This window comes from Siniperca chuatsi, linkage group LG24 (assembly GCF_020085105.1).
Source record: "Siniperca chuatsi isolate FFG_IHB_CAS linkage group LG24, ASM2008510v1, whole genome shotgun sequence".
NCBI classification, from domain to species: domain Eukaryota; kingdom Metazoa; phylum Chordata; class Actinopteri; order Centrarchiformes; family Sinipercidae; genus Siniperca; species Siniperca chuatsi.
In genome coordinates this window covers 14,277,470-14,293,855 of record NC_058065.1, presented here as the reverse complement: position 1 = coordinate 14,293,855, position 16,386 = coordinate 14,277,470, and the positions used below count along the sequence as shown (strand labels likewise).

Sequence of the window (16,386 nt, the reverse complement as noted above, 5' to 3'; positions counted from 1 at the left end):
AGGTGATGCAAGAATGGATATGCTCCTGTTGGCAATGTGGTTACCATTTTAAACAGCTCTGCCTAATCTGTCATTAGAAAAGTTTGATGACCTACATTATGGAGTGATCTGTGGAATCTGCTCCGTATTTGCATCCACAATAACCTTTATTCAAACCTTTGCAAATGTTTTCCATCCAAAACCAATGTACCTGTGTATTGTCTGTGTCAGGTCCCCCCCAATTATACTTGTGACAGTTTGACAGCAGGCGGCCTTTGACCTTCCACAGACATGTTCCAGGCAGTACTTGTGAGTAAACAATTTTCTACTTTTTCAAGATTTTTGATCAAAGACCTCTCAAACATGATGAGAATGCACTTATGGTTGATTGAAACAGATAGTAGCTTACAGTGTCACACAGGTAAAGTGCTGTTTGTAAATGCTTTTCTTTTTAGCCTTGCTAGTGGCATGGCTCTAGGCAATGTAGCAAAGTCGGTCTGTCAGTCAGTCCAGCACTTTGGTCCGGACTGAAATATCTCAACAATTATTGGACGGATTGTCATGAATTGTTGTACAGACATTCATGGTCCCCTGAGGATAAAGACTACAGACCTCGGTGATCCCCTGACTTTTCCTCTAGCACCACCATGAAGTTGACATTTGTGGTTTTGAATGAAATTTCTCAACAACTATTAGATGGATTGCCATGAAATTTGGTACAACACATTCATGTTTCTTGACTTCATATAGTGCCATCATCAGGACAAATATTGTATTTGTCCAATACTTTGGTTTATGACCATTTGCCTGCAAATATTCCTATCAGCCTCAGCTGCACTTGATGTTTACAGCTAATTAGCAAATGTTAGCATTGCAACACACTAAACTGGTAAACATTAGATCTGCTAAACACCAATATTAATATTACTATTATCACTGTCAGCATGTTAGCATGCTGACGTTAGCATCCAGCTCAAAGCACCACTGTGCCTAAGTACAGCGTCACAGAGATACTAGCATGACTGTAGACTCTTAGATTGACAGCTTATACAACTCCATCTGATTGTTTCTGGTACAGTAACCAATAACGCACTCCTCTGGTTCGCCATGACACAATATTACACAATAAGGATTATTTTCAGTTTACTTTGGTCTGCGGTGTAGCTGTCAGCTTTTGATCTGGTATGAAAACTTGTTGGGACATACATATCCGTCGTGTTCTCCTCGGTGCTGTAACTATATGTTGAAGGAACATGCATTATCTTGTAAAAACAGTGGTTAAACCAAATGTCACAGGAAAGATACCTGGAGGGGTAGGGAATATCAAAGCGCTAAGTGGTGGCTTCCGCAGTGTCTCACTGTTTGTTTTTCCTCCTCTCTTCATGCCACACACCATTTTCAAGGAAACATTTGCTCATTAAAATTCAGTTGTGCAGCAATAAATAAAAAATGCCATGCCCTGCTTTTTATTGATGCCCTTTATTGGTGTCTGCATCTGCTCAGAGCATCACTGTGCTCTTTTAGATACGACCATCTTTATTCATTTATTCCCATGTACTCGTTGAATGAATGTCACCTAATTGCTGGGTAGTTTAGAGACACTGTAGGGTCTGCTTTTAGAAAACCTTTCTGCAAAGTTAATGTACACATTAAATGCAGCATAGTGAACATGTAGGATCATTATTTCAGAATTCCTGTTGTGAAAGAAATCAGGAAAGTGAGAACTTACCTTTGAAAGCAAATGCTTTTAAAAAATTTGTCAGAACGGGCATATGGATTTGCATATTGGATTTCCATAACTGGAAATGCTGTGGTTTTCCATTTGTATAAGGCATTTCATATTGAAATTCAGTGCTGAGCTGTGCCATAGTTTTGCTATATATTGTGTATTACACAACCAAACAAGTGTATAAGCTATAAGCTATAAGTTTGATTCATTCATGTGAAATAGCCAAAGTAGTACCATTCAGGTCAGCCATCAGCAATGACAGCTTCTTCCTATTTTTCACTGCAAACTAGTTCCAAACAGACACAATAGTAAATTCCCATAAATCCTCACTTTGCTTAATCAGCTCTCCACACAAAGGAAAGGGAGCTGAACCAGATTTAAGGTCCATCTTTCAGGGGGAACATTCTTGAGTGACAGCTCACCTTTCCTTGCTTTCAGTAATACAGTAGGCAATAAAAACACATGCAGTCATCCCTGTTGTAGAGTTATGTGATTCCAGTTCAAGCTTTTATGGTTGCAGACAGTCTCATGGGATGTTAAGACTCCTCTGAACCAGGACTACATAGGAATTATAATAAGATTAAGGAGTTATGAGACTTTTCTTTGGTGCTGAAGAGGACACACACCAGGTTTCAATAAAAACTGGACTGATTCTGTGTAGCCTTTCACATTTCGCTTTGAGGAGACTTCAAAGACTGACTTTAAGTGTTGACTTGGGGTGTACAGGATATAAAGAAAATGCATATTGGGTAGATCTCATCCAATTTTTATTGATTGTTTGACGTAATCTGTTGTTTGTTTCTTTTATGTGAAATTGTTATGCTGTTTGTTTTAACTCTTTACAACAAGTACGTTGTAAATACGTTGTTTGTCTTTTTTGTGCTGCTGTCTTGGCCAGGACTCCCTTGTAAAAGAGATTCTGAATCTCAATGGGAATATTCCTGGTAAAATAAAGGTAAATAAAATAAATACATTTTGAGGATATCTGAACAACATGAATGAACAAACAATGTGAAGGAATTCCAGTCACCAATGTGAAATCTGACTAGACAAAAAGACAAACTCCTTTCCTATCAGAATAGAATTAAATATGTATTTAGTTGTAAATGCTATGGTGGCACTACCCTTCATACTAATTTACTTCTTTCTGGTTTCTGGAAATGTATGTTTACAGTAAATCATGCCAAGAGAAAGACAAATGATTGCTCTGGGTGTTTTCACAGGTGAATCATGGTATGCTGCTCTTGCAAGGTGTATTGCCTTCAGGTATAAATTACCTATTCAAACTTTCCAGCTTTCTGGATTATTTAGAGACGAGGCCTCTGGAGGCACAATTAGAAAAAATAAATAAAATATACTTTAAAGTAGCTATAATAGATATTTTTATAACAACAATGATTAAATGTGTAAAGCGAAAGGGGTCACTTATAGTGATGAATCCACAGAGAATTATCACGTAACTCTACAGTTCCCCCTACTTTATAGCTTCTTTTAGCGCATTGTTTTCTGCAACTTTATTGTTTTGGTTCAAAGAACTATGTAACCTTTGCTAAACAGTGCCACTCTTGTCCCAAGTGACAATTACAGTATGATGGTAAATGCTAAAATACAGTGTAATAGTAGCACAAGTACTAAACAGCAATATCTATCTAAAGCTAGCTATCAGTTGCTAACATTAGCCATTATAAGCTACTGGTCATACCAGACAAAGTAAGGCTTTAGTGGCAAAACCCCTGAATATATTGAATTGAACAAGGTGTGTTTTATTGCTTATGAATGAAATTTTTAGTTCAACTGAATTCATCTTCAAGAGGAAGATTGTGTTATTTCTTTTTTCAAAAGTAACATAATCATGCTTCAAGTTATTCCATTTTTTGCCTATAAACAGTCAAATGTTGTTAGAAACACTAGAATCAGCCTTGAAAAAACATGTCAAATGTCTTCTTCATGTCATAAACTCCCTGACTCTCCAGAAATATTACGTGACCTTGATGTCCTTAATGGTAGCTACCGCACAACACACTGACAAAAAAGTGATAAAGCCCTGTTTTGATTTCAACCAGCTGTCTTAGTGAAGAAGACAAATTGCTATTATTCCCTGGGGCTTTCCTTTCTGTTCCTATTTTAAATATCATGGCTAAACTCATTGCTCTGTCTCCCCAGCCACCCCTCCCACACTCTCCCCAAAATGGGAGTGAGTGAGTTTAAAAAAGGGCTGGACTTCCCTTCATTTACTGCTTAGAATGGCTTGAATTTGAGTCTCATGAGAGCCAGAATAGTCTAAACTTTTGGCAAAGTGCTGCTGCTGCTGCTGCTGCTGCTGGTGTCACTATAAGGTGCCAACTTTACCTGCACTCTCACAACTAAGATCCAACCGAAGAGGACACTCAACTTGATGCTCAGGACATGGGACCAAGCTAATTCTGAATGAAGATTCTCTCCTTTTCCCTATTTGCACATTTTCTGTATTTCTTCACTGCCAGGAGAGCGTTATAGAGCTGAACACACTGGTGACCTAAGTCAGCAACATTGTGAGTTATGCATGCTTAATGCCTGAGTCTCAAACACGCATGCTTGTTAAAGCTTGTTCTCTTGAGTGTGTGCAGGTTTTTTTGGAAGGTATTAAAATGTGAGGACGTGTCTGGGTCTTTTTATCCATCTGTCTTCTCTATCTTTCAGGGAAGTCATGGTCCCCTCACTGCACTGGCTCCTGCTACTGTGGGGACTTCAAGGTCTTTGGGCACAGGACTATGAAGAAGACTATGAAGAAGAGGTGGTGACCACCAAGAAGAAGAACAAACTATATCCATCCAATTCCATACCACAAAATGGCAAATGTAAGTCTAATGTAGTCTCTTTTTTTACATTTTTCTGGGGGCTGTTTGTTGGCTCTATTCCCCTGATGCGCTTACTTGGAAAAGTGGTGTGGAATTTGTGCAGATGGCACATATTTCACTTTTTTCATCAGCGGGAAAAAAGGTGCTGCCACAGGTGAAAAAATAGAACATGATACTCAACAAGGACATCGCTGGAGGATGCAATCCACTTGAATTGATCATATCTCTTAGGTTTCTCAGAGCCATCCATCTCCTATGTGACCGTTCAGTGCTCTGTTACCCAAATGTTTTATTCGCTCAGAATCCTGTTTCCCCAGGCACATTCTCTCTGTGACATATTTCCGTGAAGATTAATGTGATTTATCCTCAGCCTATATTAGATCTGTGACCTCATTCCATCGCTGAAGGTTGGTGCAGCAAGTTGAGTTACTTTTATTTTCTCTTCAAAATTCTATGTCACATTCATGAACTTATCACCCTTTTCTTGAAAAGGCATCAGCCTATGTACCCTAAACAGTCAATAAATCACCTTTACCCCTTCTGAAGCCTCCACAGATAAAAATGTCTCCCATGAAATCCATTTGGCTGTGATCAGTTGGGTCTTTATATTTGGCTGGATATGAAAGTAATAAGTGATATATCTTGATTGAAAAGGTCTAGAGAACCAACTTTGCAACAGAAAATAAATGAAAAATACATCATGTGCAGTTAACTTGGTAGTTTGTTAAGTCACAGGTTTGTTATGAAGCCAAAACAGCTATCGTCTAATGATGAAATGCCAAAATGTAATGACATGCACTTCTTTTATGAAAAAAGTTGCTTGATCCTCTTTGCTCTTACTGATTATGAGCTAATAGAGTTAATAGAATTGTTTGGCATTTTGAAACATATCCTTCTTCGCTTTCTTGCCGAGAGTTCGATGAGAAGATAGCTCTACATTTATTTGGCACACAGGATTCGAAAGCGATCAAACAAATGAAGCAGGTACATGAAATAAGTTGGCAGTGAACATTTTACTGATACAACATTTTACGACTTGCCAGATACATTAATTAGGGTTTCAAGCTTCTACGTTTGTGCCGGTTTATCATAATTATTATTATTATTATTTGTTGTCTGCTGCTTCAGCTCAAATCGGACACATGGTGGCGCTGTAACTAAGGCCCAAAAATGCAATTTTAAACAGGCCAAGCCCCTCACACCGTATGTCCGAATAAATTGAAATTTCTCTCACAATACCAGCTCAATGCCATGGACCAGTAAAATCCGCTTAACTAGATTTTCCGCCATTTTGAATTTTTTGAAGAACACATTTTTGACATCTCCTCCTAAACCGTAGGTCCGATTGCTACCAAATATTCGGTTGATCATCATTGGACGAAGCTTATCAAATGTTGTATAAAGCTTGTTGACATCTTCAAAGTCAACAACTATTGGGCCAATCATCACAAAACTTACAGGATATGTCCACATAAGTATCTGAAACATACCGTGAAAGTTTTATACAAATCGACCTCTGGGGGGCGCTACAAATGCAAAAACATGGGCGTGGCATAACACAAATCAGACTATAAATCAGAAATTGTTTGTCCAGTCACACAAAACTTCCAGGATATGTCCACATAAGAACCTGAAACATACCCTGAAAGTTTCCTTCAAATCGACCGCTAGCAAAAAAGGGAGATTTCATTGCTTTTGTCACGTCTAAGCCACATTTGACCAGGTCCAGATCAAAAGCTTTAAACTTCTAATGGTCTGTGTTGGCTTGAACCCTGTAATTGTATTATATATTTAACATTATTTCCCTGTTATGTTGATAAAAAATGGTATCTGAGTGGCAAATGGATTTGCTTTAGTAAATTTATTGTATATAAACATAATTTCTAGGAGACAAAGTTGCATATTTAGTGTACAGATATGAGAGTGGTATAGATCTTCTCACGTAACTCTTGGGAAGAAAACGAATACGTGTATTTCCAGAAATGTCAAACTATTCCTTTAATTCTTACTATTTCATAGTTAATAAATAGCTAACTCCTCTTCCTTCTCAGCGCTCATTGATGAAGATTGCAGCTTAGAGTTGGCCTTTCTGATCGACAGCTCGGAGAGCGCCAAGGACAACCATGCCCAGGAGAAGCGCTTTGCCTCAGACGTGATGGACCGGCTGCAGGGCCTCCGGCTGCAGACCGGCCGGGGACTCAGCTCCCGTGCAGCCCTCCTTCAGTACAGCAGCCATGTCATCATAGAGCAGACCTTCAAACAGTGGAGGGGCCCTGATGTCTTCAAGGCCCAAATCGCTCCCATCGCGTACATCGGTCACGGCACCTATACCACCTACGCCATCACCAACCTCACCCATATTTACCTGGAGGAGTCGGATCCCAGCAGCATCAAGGTGGCCATTCTGCTCTTTGACGGCATCTCACACCCCAGGAACCCTGACATTTTTTCAGCTGTGGCTGATGCCAAGAACCAGGGTGTCCGCTTCTTCACCATAGGCATCACACCTGAAGCCAACGAGCAGGCTAATGTAGCTCAGTTGCGGCTAATTGCTAACTCCCCAGCCTCGCGCTACCTTCACAACCTGCAGGATAGAGGCATTGTGGAAAAAGTCATCAAGGAGATTGTAAGTAAAACATAAACTTATTTTGATTTGTTTCCGATTGCATACAGAATTGTAGATGGTGAAATTCGTACTCAGAATCTATTCATTGTCAGCTTTTTAGGTATGCATATGTAATTTGTGAAAAAAGAAATAACACTCTTCCTCTTACAAATACAAAATGTAATTTACAAGCAATAAAAGTCACCCTTGTTCAGTTCAATACAAATTTTGCTGCTACAACCTTACTTGATCTGGTATGACCAGTAGCCTAAGGTGGCTAATGTTAGCAAACTTTAATTACATATTGTTGTATAATGGGCATTACTGAGTCAGTTTGCTGAGTTGATGACTCTTCTCTATTTGAGCTACTGTTAAACTTTGTTTCAGCTTTTATGCCAATATTCTCTTCTCATGGTCTCTTTGTTTAACAAAAGTAACATAGTCTTGCTTTATGTGTGACTAGGCGCCTCTTTATTCATGGAAGTTTTATTGGAAATTGACATTTCAGCTTTTTTTCAGAAACGCATTGTAACAGAGATCTTTCTCATTTACAAAAATTGCTTGCAAGATTATGTAAATTCCTCAGTCAGATCTCATTTTCATTAACCAGACTTTCATATAATCACTTTTCTAGCTCTAACATTCCTACATTTCTTTGGCACTCACAGTTACACTGTGAAATTGCATGTATGTTTGATAATTGCTTATTCCCAGAGGCCAGTAATTTATGACAGGTGAAAGCTTCGAAAATCCATTATGCAGACAGACATTTGCCAAATGAATCAAACGTTAGCTTCTTTTACTTCCAATAAGCACTTCCCCTGTGCTGTCTTTGACACCACCCACTGCTTTCTTGGCTTATTGCATCCCTGATGTACACCTGCTAACTGCTGCCATAGTAACAGGTCGGATGTCATCACCTAAGTCATCACTGTAAAATAAAATTTGCTCCGACAACCACTCTGACATCTGCAGTTGACCGAAAAAAACGGGAAGCTCTGAAATTCTTCTTTGGCCAAGCATATATTAGGAGTTTAGACAAAGTTTGTCTTTATTTCCAATTGTTTATCTTGATTTGAGTGATTGGGGTTACTTTCATAAAGCAACGATACATTTCCACTAAGATAATTAGAACATGTGCTCCACAGCAACATCCTGCAGACACAACCAGGCTTTTGGCTGTAACATATGCTCCGCATTAAAACTCTTTGTGGCAAAATCGGTGCAGTAAGAGCTGGAACCCAGCAAGAACATGCATGCACGCTACATCATTCAACCAGCTCCTCAAACACCACTTCAAACTCAGGCTTACTGTTGATACAGGTGGTACACATCCAAATATGATAAGGGAAAACTTACACTAAGGCTCCTAGAGCATTGAACCTGGCAGCCTGCATTCTGCTGGCATGCAAGAGCCCAGCAGCAGCCAGTCCACAACCAGACTTTCATCTCATTGCCCTGTATAGGCAGCATCTGTATGTCATAAGCATGTGCCTTTGTCTCAGCCGAGAAACTGTCTTTTATCTTTAGTCTCAGCTTTCGACTGCCTCGCTCCGTCCTCTAAGAAGGGACAGACTGTCTGTGTTGTCTTCAGACACCCCCCTCCTTACTACAGAAACATCCCCTGGATGCTTAGCGAGGCTATTTTTCTGATCAATGCATGTGGTTTGTATTTAGTCTTGGTGGAATTTCTACGATTCCCCCCTTGTGTAGAAAATGTGGTCAGCTTTGAAGAGAAAAGCAACCCGTGGGGTGAAAATCATCTGGCAAGAAGTGTCTGTTACAAGAGAAAGTGCAGGATGTAAGTCCACTTGCAGAAACAGGTGGAGGGGGTTGAAGGCCATTTGACAAACTAAACCCAGGCCGGCAGTGAACGAGTTTAATTGAGTGTTTGAGTAGCAGGTGTTTGTGGCTCCAGTCTAATCCTACTATGTAACTTTGAGACCAGAATTAAAAGCTTAGCTCAGATTTTGAATTAGGCTCACAGCGAAAGACTGTTTTCTTGGATCTCTTTCTGTAAATGTCTGCTGGTGGGGTATAAATGAACCATATGGAGTAAATGTGACCACATCTTGACATTCTTATGTTTCTTGCTCCACAGACGGCACTAGCGGATGAAGGGGTAAGTCTCCAGACTGCGGTCTGTTCTCACATTTTTTGATTCATGTCCCCTATGGCCTGTCTGACTCGTCTTTCCCTGTGTTTGAAGTGTCCTCTGGCCCAGAGCAAGTGTGCGTGTGACAAGGGTGAGAGGGGACCCAGCGGCCCTCCTGTAAGTATTCCTCCTACCCAGCATTGGCCCTTTGAGCTCCAAAGTGTTCAAGATTAAATAAATAAATAAGTAATTATGATTATGAAGTAATTATTCATCATTCTTATTTTCAAATATATGGAAATTTTATAGGACTTCATTTTAATTTCATTATAAATAAAATTATTTCAAAAGTTTTATTTGATGTAATTTTTTTATTTCACAGTGTCACTTTTAATTTCATGTCACTTTTCATGACAGTGGTGTTGTCCCCACCCACTCATCTTTCAGCCAATCACATGCACCCTGCGTCTTAAGCTAGCAAGCTCAATAATTGCTACCAAGTTAGCACCAGTTAGCTAGTAAGTAATTCTGAATCAACCAACTAGCTACTGCCATAAATAGATATGGTACACAGACACAGAAACTGAAATTTAGCTTAACTAGCTGGCTAACTAGCTAGGCGGGGTTGTGGGCATGGTTTATTACTAAGCAGTTACCTCAGCAGCGTTTTGATTCTAAAGATGTTCCCCAGAGAAAGACACTCTGTGAAGAGCAAAATACAGTAAATGCAGTCTTTCTCATTGGTTGTTCAAGCCAACAGGAGCTAGCTAACAATGCTAACACAATCGCTTCACTTTGATGCTGAATAATAATCCAAGCTCACAACCGAGCCTAGCTTGTTAGCTGGCTAGGTAAATAGCTTTAGCAGCCTTGGTAAGCTAAACAAAGGGAGAGGTTTAGTTACTGTGCCTGTGTACTGTGTACACAGTGTATATTTTTAAATAAAAATGTATATAATTAAATAAAAATGATATCCAATAAAGCTCTGTTATTATGAAAAGAAAAGAATGATGAAAATACATGTTTGAGTTTTAATTATTTCTTCAATTATTCCACAATTTATATATTTTACAATATTTATTTGTATGATTATGTATTTCATAATGTTTTCATTTATTCAATATTGAGCACTTTGGGGTTCCATATCGGCCCCCCTCTGCTGCATACAATAAGATATAATCTTTCTTTTTGAAAACCACATGTATTCTTCTGCTGCTCCTAAAAGACAATTACTCCCAAACGTCCTCCATTTGAAGCGCCGTAGAGACAACACAGCTGACAAAGGCTAATGCTAACAGGCTACATAATTGCAGGGTTTTGGTGGAGGGGTTAGTAAATTGTGTGGTTTTGAGAAGCTCTCTTTCCCTGCAGCAGTGAGAGTAAAGCAAATGCCTTACATTCCTCATTCCTTACATTATTACACAGAGAAGGTCAGCCACAATTAGACGTAGTGATTTCGCTTTGATGTATTTTCACAGGATGGGTAAGTACCCCCTTAAACCTAATGCTCCGAACAAAAGCTGTTTCACAGCAGGCACACACTGACGGAAGCAGTGTGTGGAGACAGAGCCAAACAGACAGAGAGATACTTGAAAGATAACATGCACAGTTCACAACACACATGCATGAGAGAAGATCCAGACAGTTGTTCAAATAAGTGCTCTCACACACATGCAGACAACTTGAAATTCCCTTCTGACTCATCTGCTCCCAGACTCAATGGCCTTTATCCATGATGCACTTCAAACATGTTGCTTCCATGAGGCACGGCCTATGTAGGTCAACAAAAAGAGCTCTTAAATTGCGTATCGCAGAACATAAGGCAGTTAATAAGAAGGAAAACTATTCTATTGGCCTTCATTACATGAAAGTAAACTCCTGGAGGACAAAAAATCATTGCCAAACTCAGCCGAATACTTTGATATTTTAGGAAATACACTCATTTGCTTTCTTGCTGAGAATGAGATGAGAAGATTAATACCACTCTTACATCTGTATGCTAAATATGAAGCTGGAGCCAGGAGATGGTTAGCTAGCTTAGCATAAAGACTGAGCTTTAAGAGTGAGCAGACTGTAGCTTTAGATTGAATTAATTAGTTTCTGGTAGTTTCTTGTGATCAGTCCCAGATAAGATAATTATCTAGTTAACCTTTAGAATAAGACTAGCTGAGGTGACATACCATTTATCCTTTCATCATGAGCCAAGCCTTATACTAAGGTAGAAGTATTAAATGCAATCTACACATAGTCGATTGCCTTTAATTAGTTTACTTGCACCACTTCATTGACCCTTCATTTTCTTTTGTAACCTAGATATTATTAGGGTCAGGGATGCTTTACTTTATGATATGCATATGTTTAGTTTATTCATATTTTTAATTTTTCTGATTTTACGATTATCAATTTGAATTACTGTCTTATTGAATTACTTTTCTTATTATCTAATTGTATTACATTTCTACGTTTACGTTTCCTATTGTCTAAATATATACTGAGAAAGGAAATATAAATACTTACAACCCTTTTTTTTACTCTTATATCTCAAGTGAAGCCTGTTATTGCTTAGCTCTTCATATTAAGTTGAAATGTATCCTGCAGTATGCTACATTTTTTTCTGTTCTCATGTGGCCTTTTCCGCATATCCAACTTTTAGCAGTGGGTAAAGTTCGCCTTAAAAGATTTTGTACGTATGTATGTAGGCTGAATGATTTAATAAGGGTTACTAAATAATTTGTATGTATTGTTTTTATTCAACAGATAATCTACTTCATACAATCTGATTGGTTGCCCTGGAAGCTATAAATACAATGTTGTCATGCTTTTCCCTTTAAGCTCTGAAGTATGCCCACAGTTGCCGAAACGAGTCAATGCTGTATTGCCGTCATTCTTAAGTGCTCCTGATTTTTTTGCAAGTTATTTCCCTTGTTTTCTGCTTAATGGTGCTTCCATTACTTTCTATACAGGGCAAGAAGGGTCGTCCTGGAGAAGATGGAAGACCCGGCCCAAAAGGACAAAAGGTGTGCCTACTCATGTAACCATCACTTGTTGTTTTGTTTTGTTTTTTATCAAATAGCATAATACAAACCTACTACCAGTTCCAGATGCTGCTGGTACAAACCAGGAGGGTTGCCTTTCCTGGTAAAACTAAAATTCCTCTTTTCTTTAGGGTGAGGGTGGGCTCAGTGGACTTCCGGGTCGGGAAGGAGCAGAGGTGAGCCGAGGGTCTAAATCAAGTTAAGATTAAGATTAAGCCAAGATTGATAAGTACGGTATGAAAAATGTTTCCAATTTGTTTCATCTTTCACATGAATCATTGCTCTAAAAGGAAACGAGACATGGCTTGTTCTGTGTGGCAGTGTTTTGATTGTTGCCTGTCTCCTCCTGACTTAACAAGACTGTTTTATACACACAGGGAAAATCAGGACACAAAGGAGAGAAGGTATTGTATGGAGATCTACTGTGAAGTCTCTCAGTATGACCCCATGGTTTGTCAAAGTATCAGGTTCCCACGCTTGTGGGAAATCTGCAACAGTGAGAGAGACTGGAGAATAATGGTTTCCAGACCTGATAAAGTCCTGTGGCATTAGGTATTGCAAACCAGCTACTGTTTGGGATATTAAAACCCTTTATTCTAAGAATAATTGTTACATGGAAATTGAACTCAGTGTCATTAACCTGTTATGTGGAAGCCATGGAATTTGATTGTAAGTCTGAAATTATGCAAAATAAGGACTTCACTAAACAGTTTTTTCTGCTCTTACAGGGGGAGAGAGGGGAGTGTGGCACACCTGGAATTAAGGGAGACAGAGTATGTTGCTGTTTAATGTTCAATTATAATTTGCTGTTGCAATTTTATTTTGTTTTTGTCATTGCTTCACTAATGCAGTCAAGGAAATCTGCTAGAACTCACTTACCCATTTTTGAGTGAATGTAAATGACTGACCTTTATAAAAAGATACAGTATATAGTTTTGTTTTATGGTAATCACCGGTTGAAGTTAATTCTCCAAACCCTTTTAACCTATATTTTTATTTACCACACTATCATTAAATCTAACACAGCCCCTTTAAGATGAAAGTATTGTTTGTGATCTCCATGGATTATGAATTTTAAGCAACTCTTATTATTTTATAGGGTCCTGAAGGTACCATTGGCCCAAGAGGAAATCGTGGACTTCAGGTGAAATCTACCATTCTTTTTATCATAATATCCAGTTGACCCTTCTCTAAGCCTCATGTGACCTTAGTTATTGTTGCTACACCTGTCAAGCTATCCAGATGCACATCTGCATCTTACAATGTTAAAGATGGCAGATTTACCAGTCGGAATGTATAGTAATTTCTGAAACAGTGGGTCTTTGATTTTCTCAGCTAGCTAACTTTAATGTTCCCAGCTCACTTGTTTTAAAACATGGACCCTGTGAAAGGGTCTTAGATATGCTTATGATGGATCCATACATGATGTAATGCTAGTCAATGTAATGCGAGGCTAAAGCTACATGTTCCAGCCAAAAAGTCACTATCCTCACCAGATCCACATGAAAGATATAAATAAGGATTAGCATTGTTTTTGTATTGTAGAGTAGCTAGCCCTAGTATTATAGTACACTATTATGAATAAAAATGTGTCAAAATTGTATGCATTGCAAAATAACCCTTTTTGGATGCTTACTATAAAAGACATACTTGGACATGCAAGACAGGTCGAGGTTAAAGTTGTGCTTTCGTGTTACAATACGTTTCACTTTGAGGCTTTGAGGATGAGGACTAAGGATGAGTTTGGGAAACATAGTAAGCCAGTTTGACAGGCATGCTAACATTAGCTGCTTATGATAGCAGACAAACACACTGTTTGTGCTCTTGTGTTTTTGGTTTTGGAAGGGCTAAAAAAATACACCACCCTCCATACTCTTGAGACACAGAGAGTAGTCTAAACTACAGCCCCATGCACACTGCTTCAACATGTGGAGAACTCAAAAGTTTGACAGGCCATGCCTAGTTACGGTTGCTAAGCTATGATTGGACAATCAGTGTTCGGGGGAGGTGTTTGGCAACAGTCAACTGTTCTATTTTCATTTCAGCTATGTCATGTTCAGGGTCAGTCTGATCCTTGATAATCTGCTACTTTGCAATACCCAATGTGTAACCCTCACACACTTATTCACAATTCAGGGTTTGCCTGGTCCACGTGGCGATATCGGACCTGAAGGTGCAATGGGTAAAAAAGTAAGTATTCTTCAGTCTTGCTTCGCTTTTTGCTTGAACCAAACCTCTGAAATCTGGGAAGTGTTTAAATACAAAAGGAAACTAAGAAAGAAGTCAATCGAACGTTCTCCTCCCTCCAAATGGTCCTTCCTTTACATTTGAGTAAATTCACCTTGTGCCAGAGACTGGCCTTTCCCCTTCTCCCAAACCAGATGCATGTCTGAAGGATACTGGGTTTTTTGGTTTGAGACATAAACTCTTTTCCAGTCTGGTTTGAATTAAGTCCCTTTCATAGTTGTATGAAAGGGGCATCCATGTCAGCGGATTTATCAGGACAAAGAAAATGAATACCCTTGTTACCTGTGGAGCGAGAGGTGAAAAATTAAATGTCTTGCTGCGTGTGGAAGAATATAAAGTGAGAAAACACATGTGACATAATAAAGTGTTCTTTCTGTTCTTGCGAGTTTTTCTGAGAATAACATTACACTCACGAAGTTGACATTTAAAATGCGTTTAGATTAAATCAATTCATCAGGGCATAAATAACATCACAAATGTCAAGTAGCCCTACAAACTGATAACACTGATCGGTTGACCATACATTTGAACACTTATTTGTGAGTTATGATCCATCACCACTGGAACATTTGAAACCCCCCTGAAGTACCCTATCTGTTATTACCTTGTCAGCCTATTAGTCTGTTCCTTCTTTTTAAGCCCCCTCTCTCCCGTGTTATAGCTGTCAGTTCTGCCATGAGCCCACACTCTCCACCAAGTGCTCCCTCCTTAATTATTTTGGAAGAATGTTCATGATGATTGTCTGGCTGTCATCCTATATCACCTGAATGGCAGACTAATGTCTGGCTTTAAACATTGTCCCAACTTGCCTGAAAGGGCAAGGGAAAGGGGAAAAAAGGGCCGGTATGCACCTACTAACATTTTCACGCCCTCTTCATGCCTCTCGTATGCCCTCCTGCTGCACACCATGGCCATGATTTACGGCCTCTGAGTGAATAATTGCTTCTTTACCAATAAAATCTTGACTAAAGGAATGAAGGAACCCCATAGTACATGTCTAAACCCCCTTTAAAAATAGCCAAATATTAGAGCTAGGAAAAGTGTGTGTAAGTGTAGAGTGAAAGAAACTAGATTAGAAAAAATTTAAGACAGTGTGTTTTTTTAATGGTTTTGGTCATCAGAAAACCTGGACAGCTCTACTGATGTCTGATCATGTCAAAATCAAGCTTTGGTGTCAGACTAACAAAGCAGTGTTTCTGTGCATCTGTGTGTGTATTTGCATATATCTGTCCCTGCCTGTCTTTTTATAGGGGGAAAGGGGACTTCCTGGGCCACCTGGAATCCAAGGGGAAACAGGGATCGGCCTTCCAGGATCCAAGGTAAAGTCTGCCACCCTATTGTTTTGGAAAATGAAGTCATGCGAACATAATAATCCACCTGTGTCTCACCCTGTTCGTGCACTCATCTTGCTCTCCACAGGGTGATGTCGGTTTTCAGGGGCAACCAGGGCCTCCTGGTCCTCAGGGACTTGGTGAGCCTGGACCACCGGTGAGTAAAAAACCAGTACACACACCTCACACCAAGGCTACAGGTGCTGGCAGTGCAACATGAATTGACCCCTCGCTAAGAACCCAGCCCCCAGTTACTGATGCTACTGTACACCTGTCAAGCTTTCCACCCTAGCATGGCACATATGCAGTTTTTAATGCCCATTTTTGGAGTAGCCGGAGTCAGGGACTGCCAAGATGGAGACAGCCGGAGCCGCCAAATTTGAGCTTCACAATGAAACCTATGGTGTGACGTCACGGACACTACATCCATTTTTTTTATACAGTCTATGATCACACCACATACGCAGTAATGGAGAGGCACTGTTTTCCTGCGATAATGTGACTACGCCTTAAATGAAGGGAGGGGTT

At 39.4% G+C, this 16,386-nt stretch overlaps 1 protein-coding gene across 2 annotated transcripts in view; it reads left to right on the top strand.

Annotated features, from left to right (window-relative positions):
* The first annotated feature begins 224 nt into the window (after nt 1–224).
* LOC122872273 (collagen alpha-1(XXVIII) chain-like) overlaps nt 225–16,386 on the top strand; it is a 41,757-nt gene continuing 25,595 nt past the window's right edge. Inside the window, exons 1-13 of one of the 2 annotated variants that reach the window (XM_044188265.1) lie at nt 225–288; nt 4,388–4,545; nt 6,597–7,171; nt 9,252–9,272; nt 9,360–9,422; nt 12,209–12,262; nt 12,412–12,456; nt 12,658–12,684; nt 13,009–13,053; nt 13,380–13,424; nt 14,417–14,470; nt 15,778–15,846; nt 15,947–16,015. In XM_044188265.1, the coding sequence (XP_044044200.1) occupies nt 4,395–4,545; nt 6,597–7,171; nt 9,252–9,272; nt 9,360–9,422; nt 12,209–12,262; nt 12,412–12,456; nt 12,658–12,684; nt 13,009–13,053; nt 13,380–13,424; nt 14,417–14,470; nt 15,778–15,846; nt 15,947–16,015 (1,218 nt within the window). In that variant the 5' untranslated portion in view covers nt 225–288; nt 4,388–4,394. Of the gene's footprint in view, nt 289–3,929; nt 4,240–4,387; nt 4,546–6,596; nt 7,172–9,251; nt 9,273–9,359; nt 9,423–12,208; nt 12,263–12,411; nt 12,457–12,657; nt 12,685–13,008; nt 13,054–13,379; nt 13,425–14,416; nt 14,471–15,777; nt 15,847–15,946; nt 16,016–16,386 lie in introns of those variants that run through there. The other variant, XM_044188264.1, reaches the window with a different exon arrangement.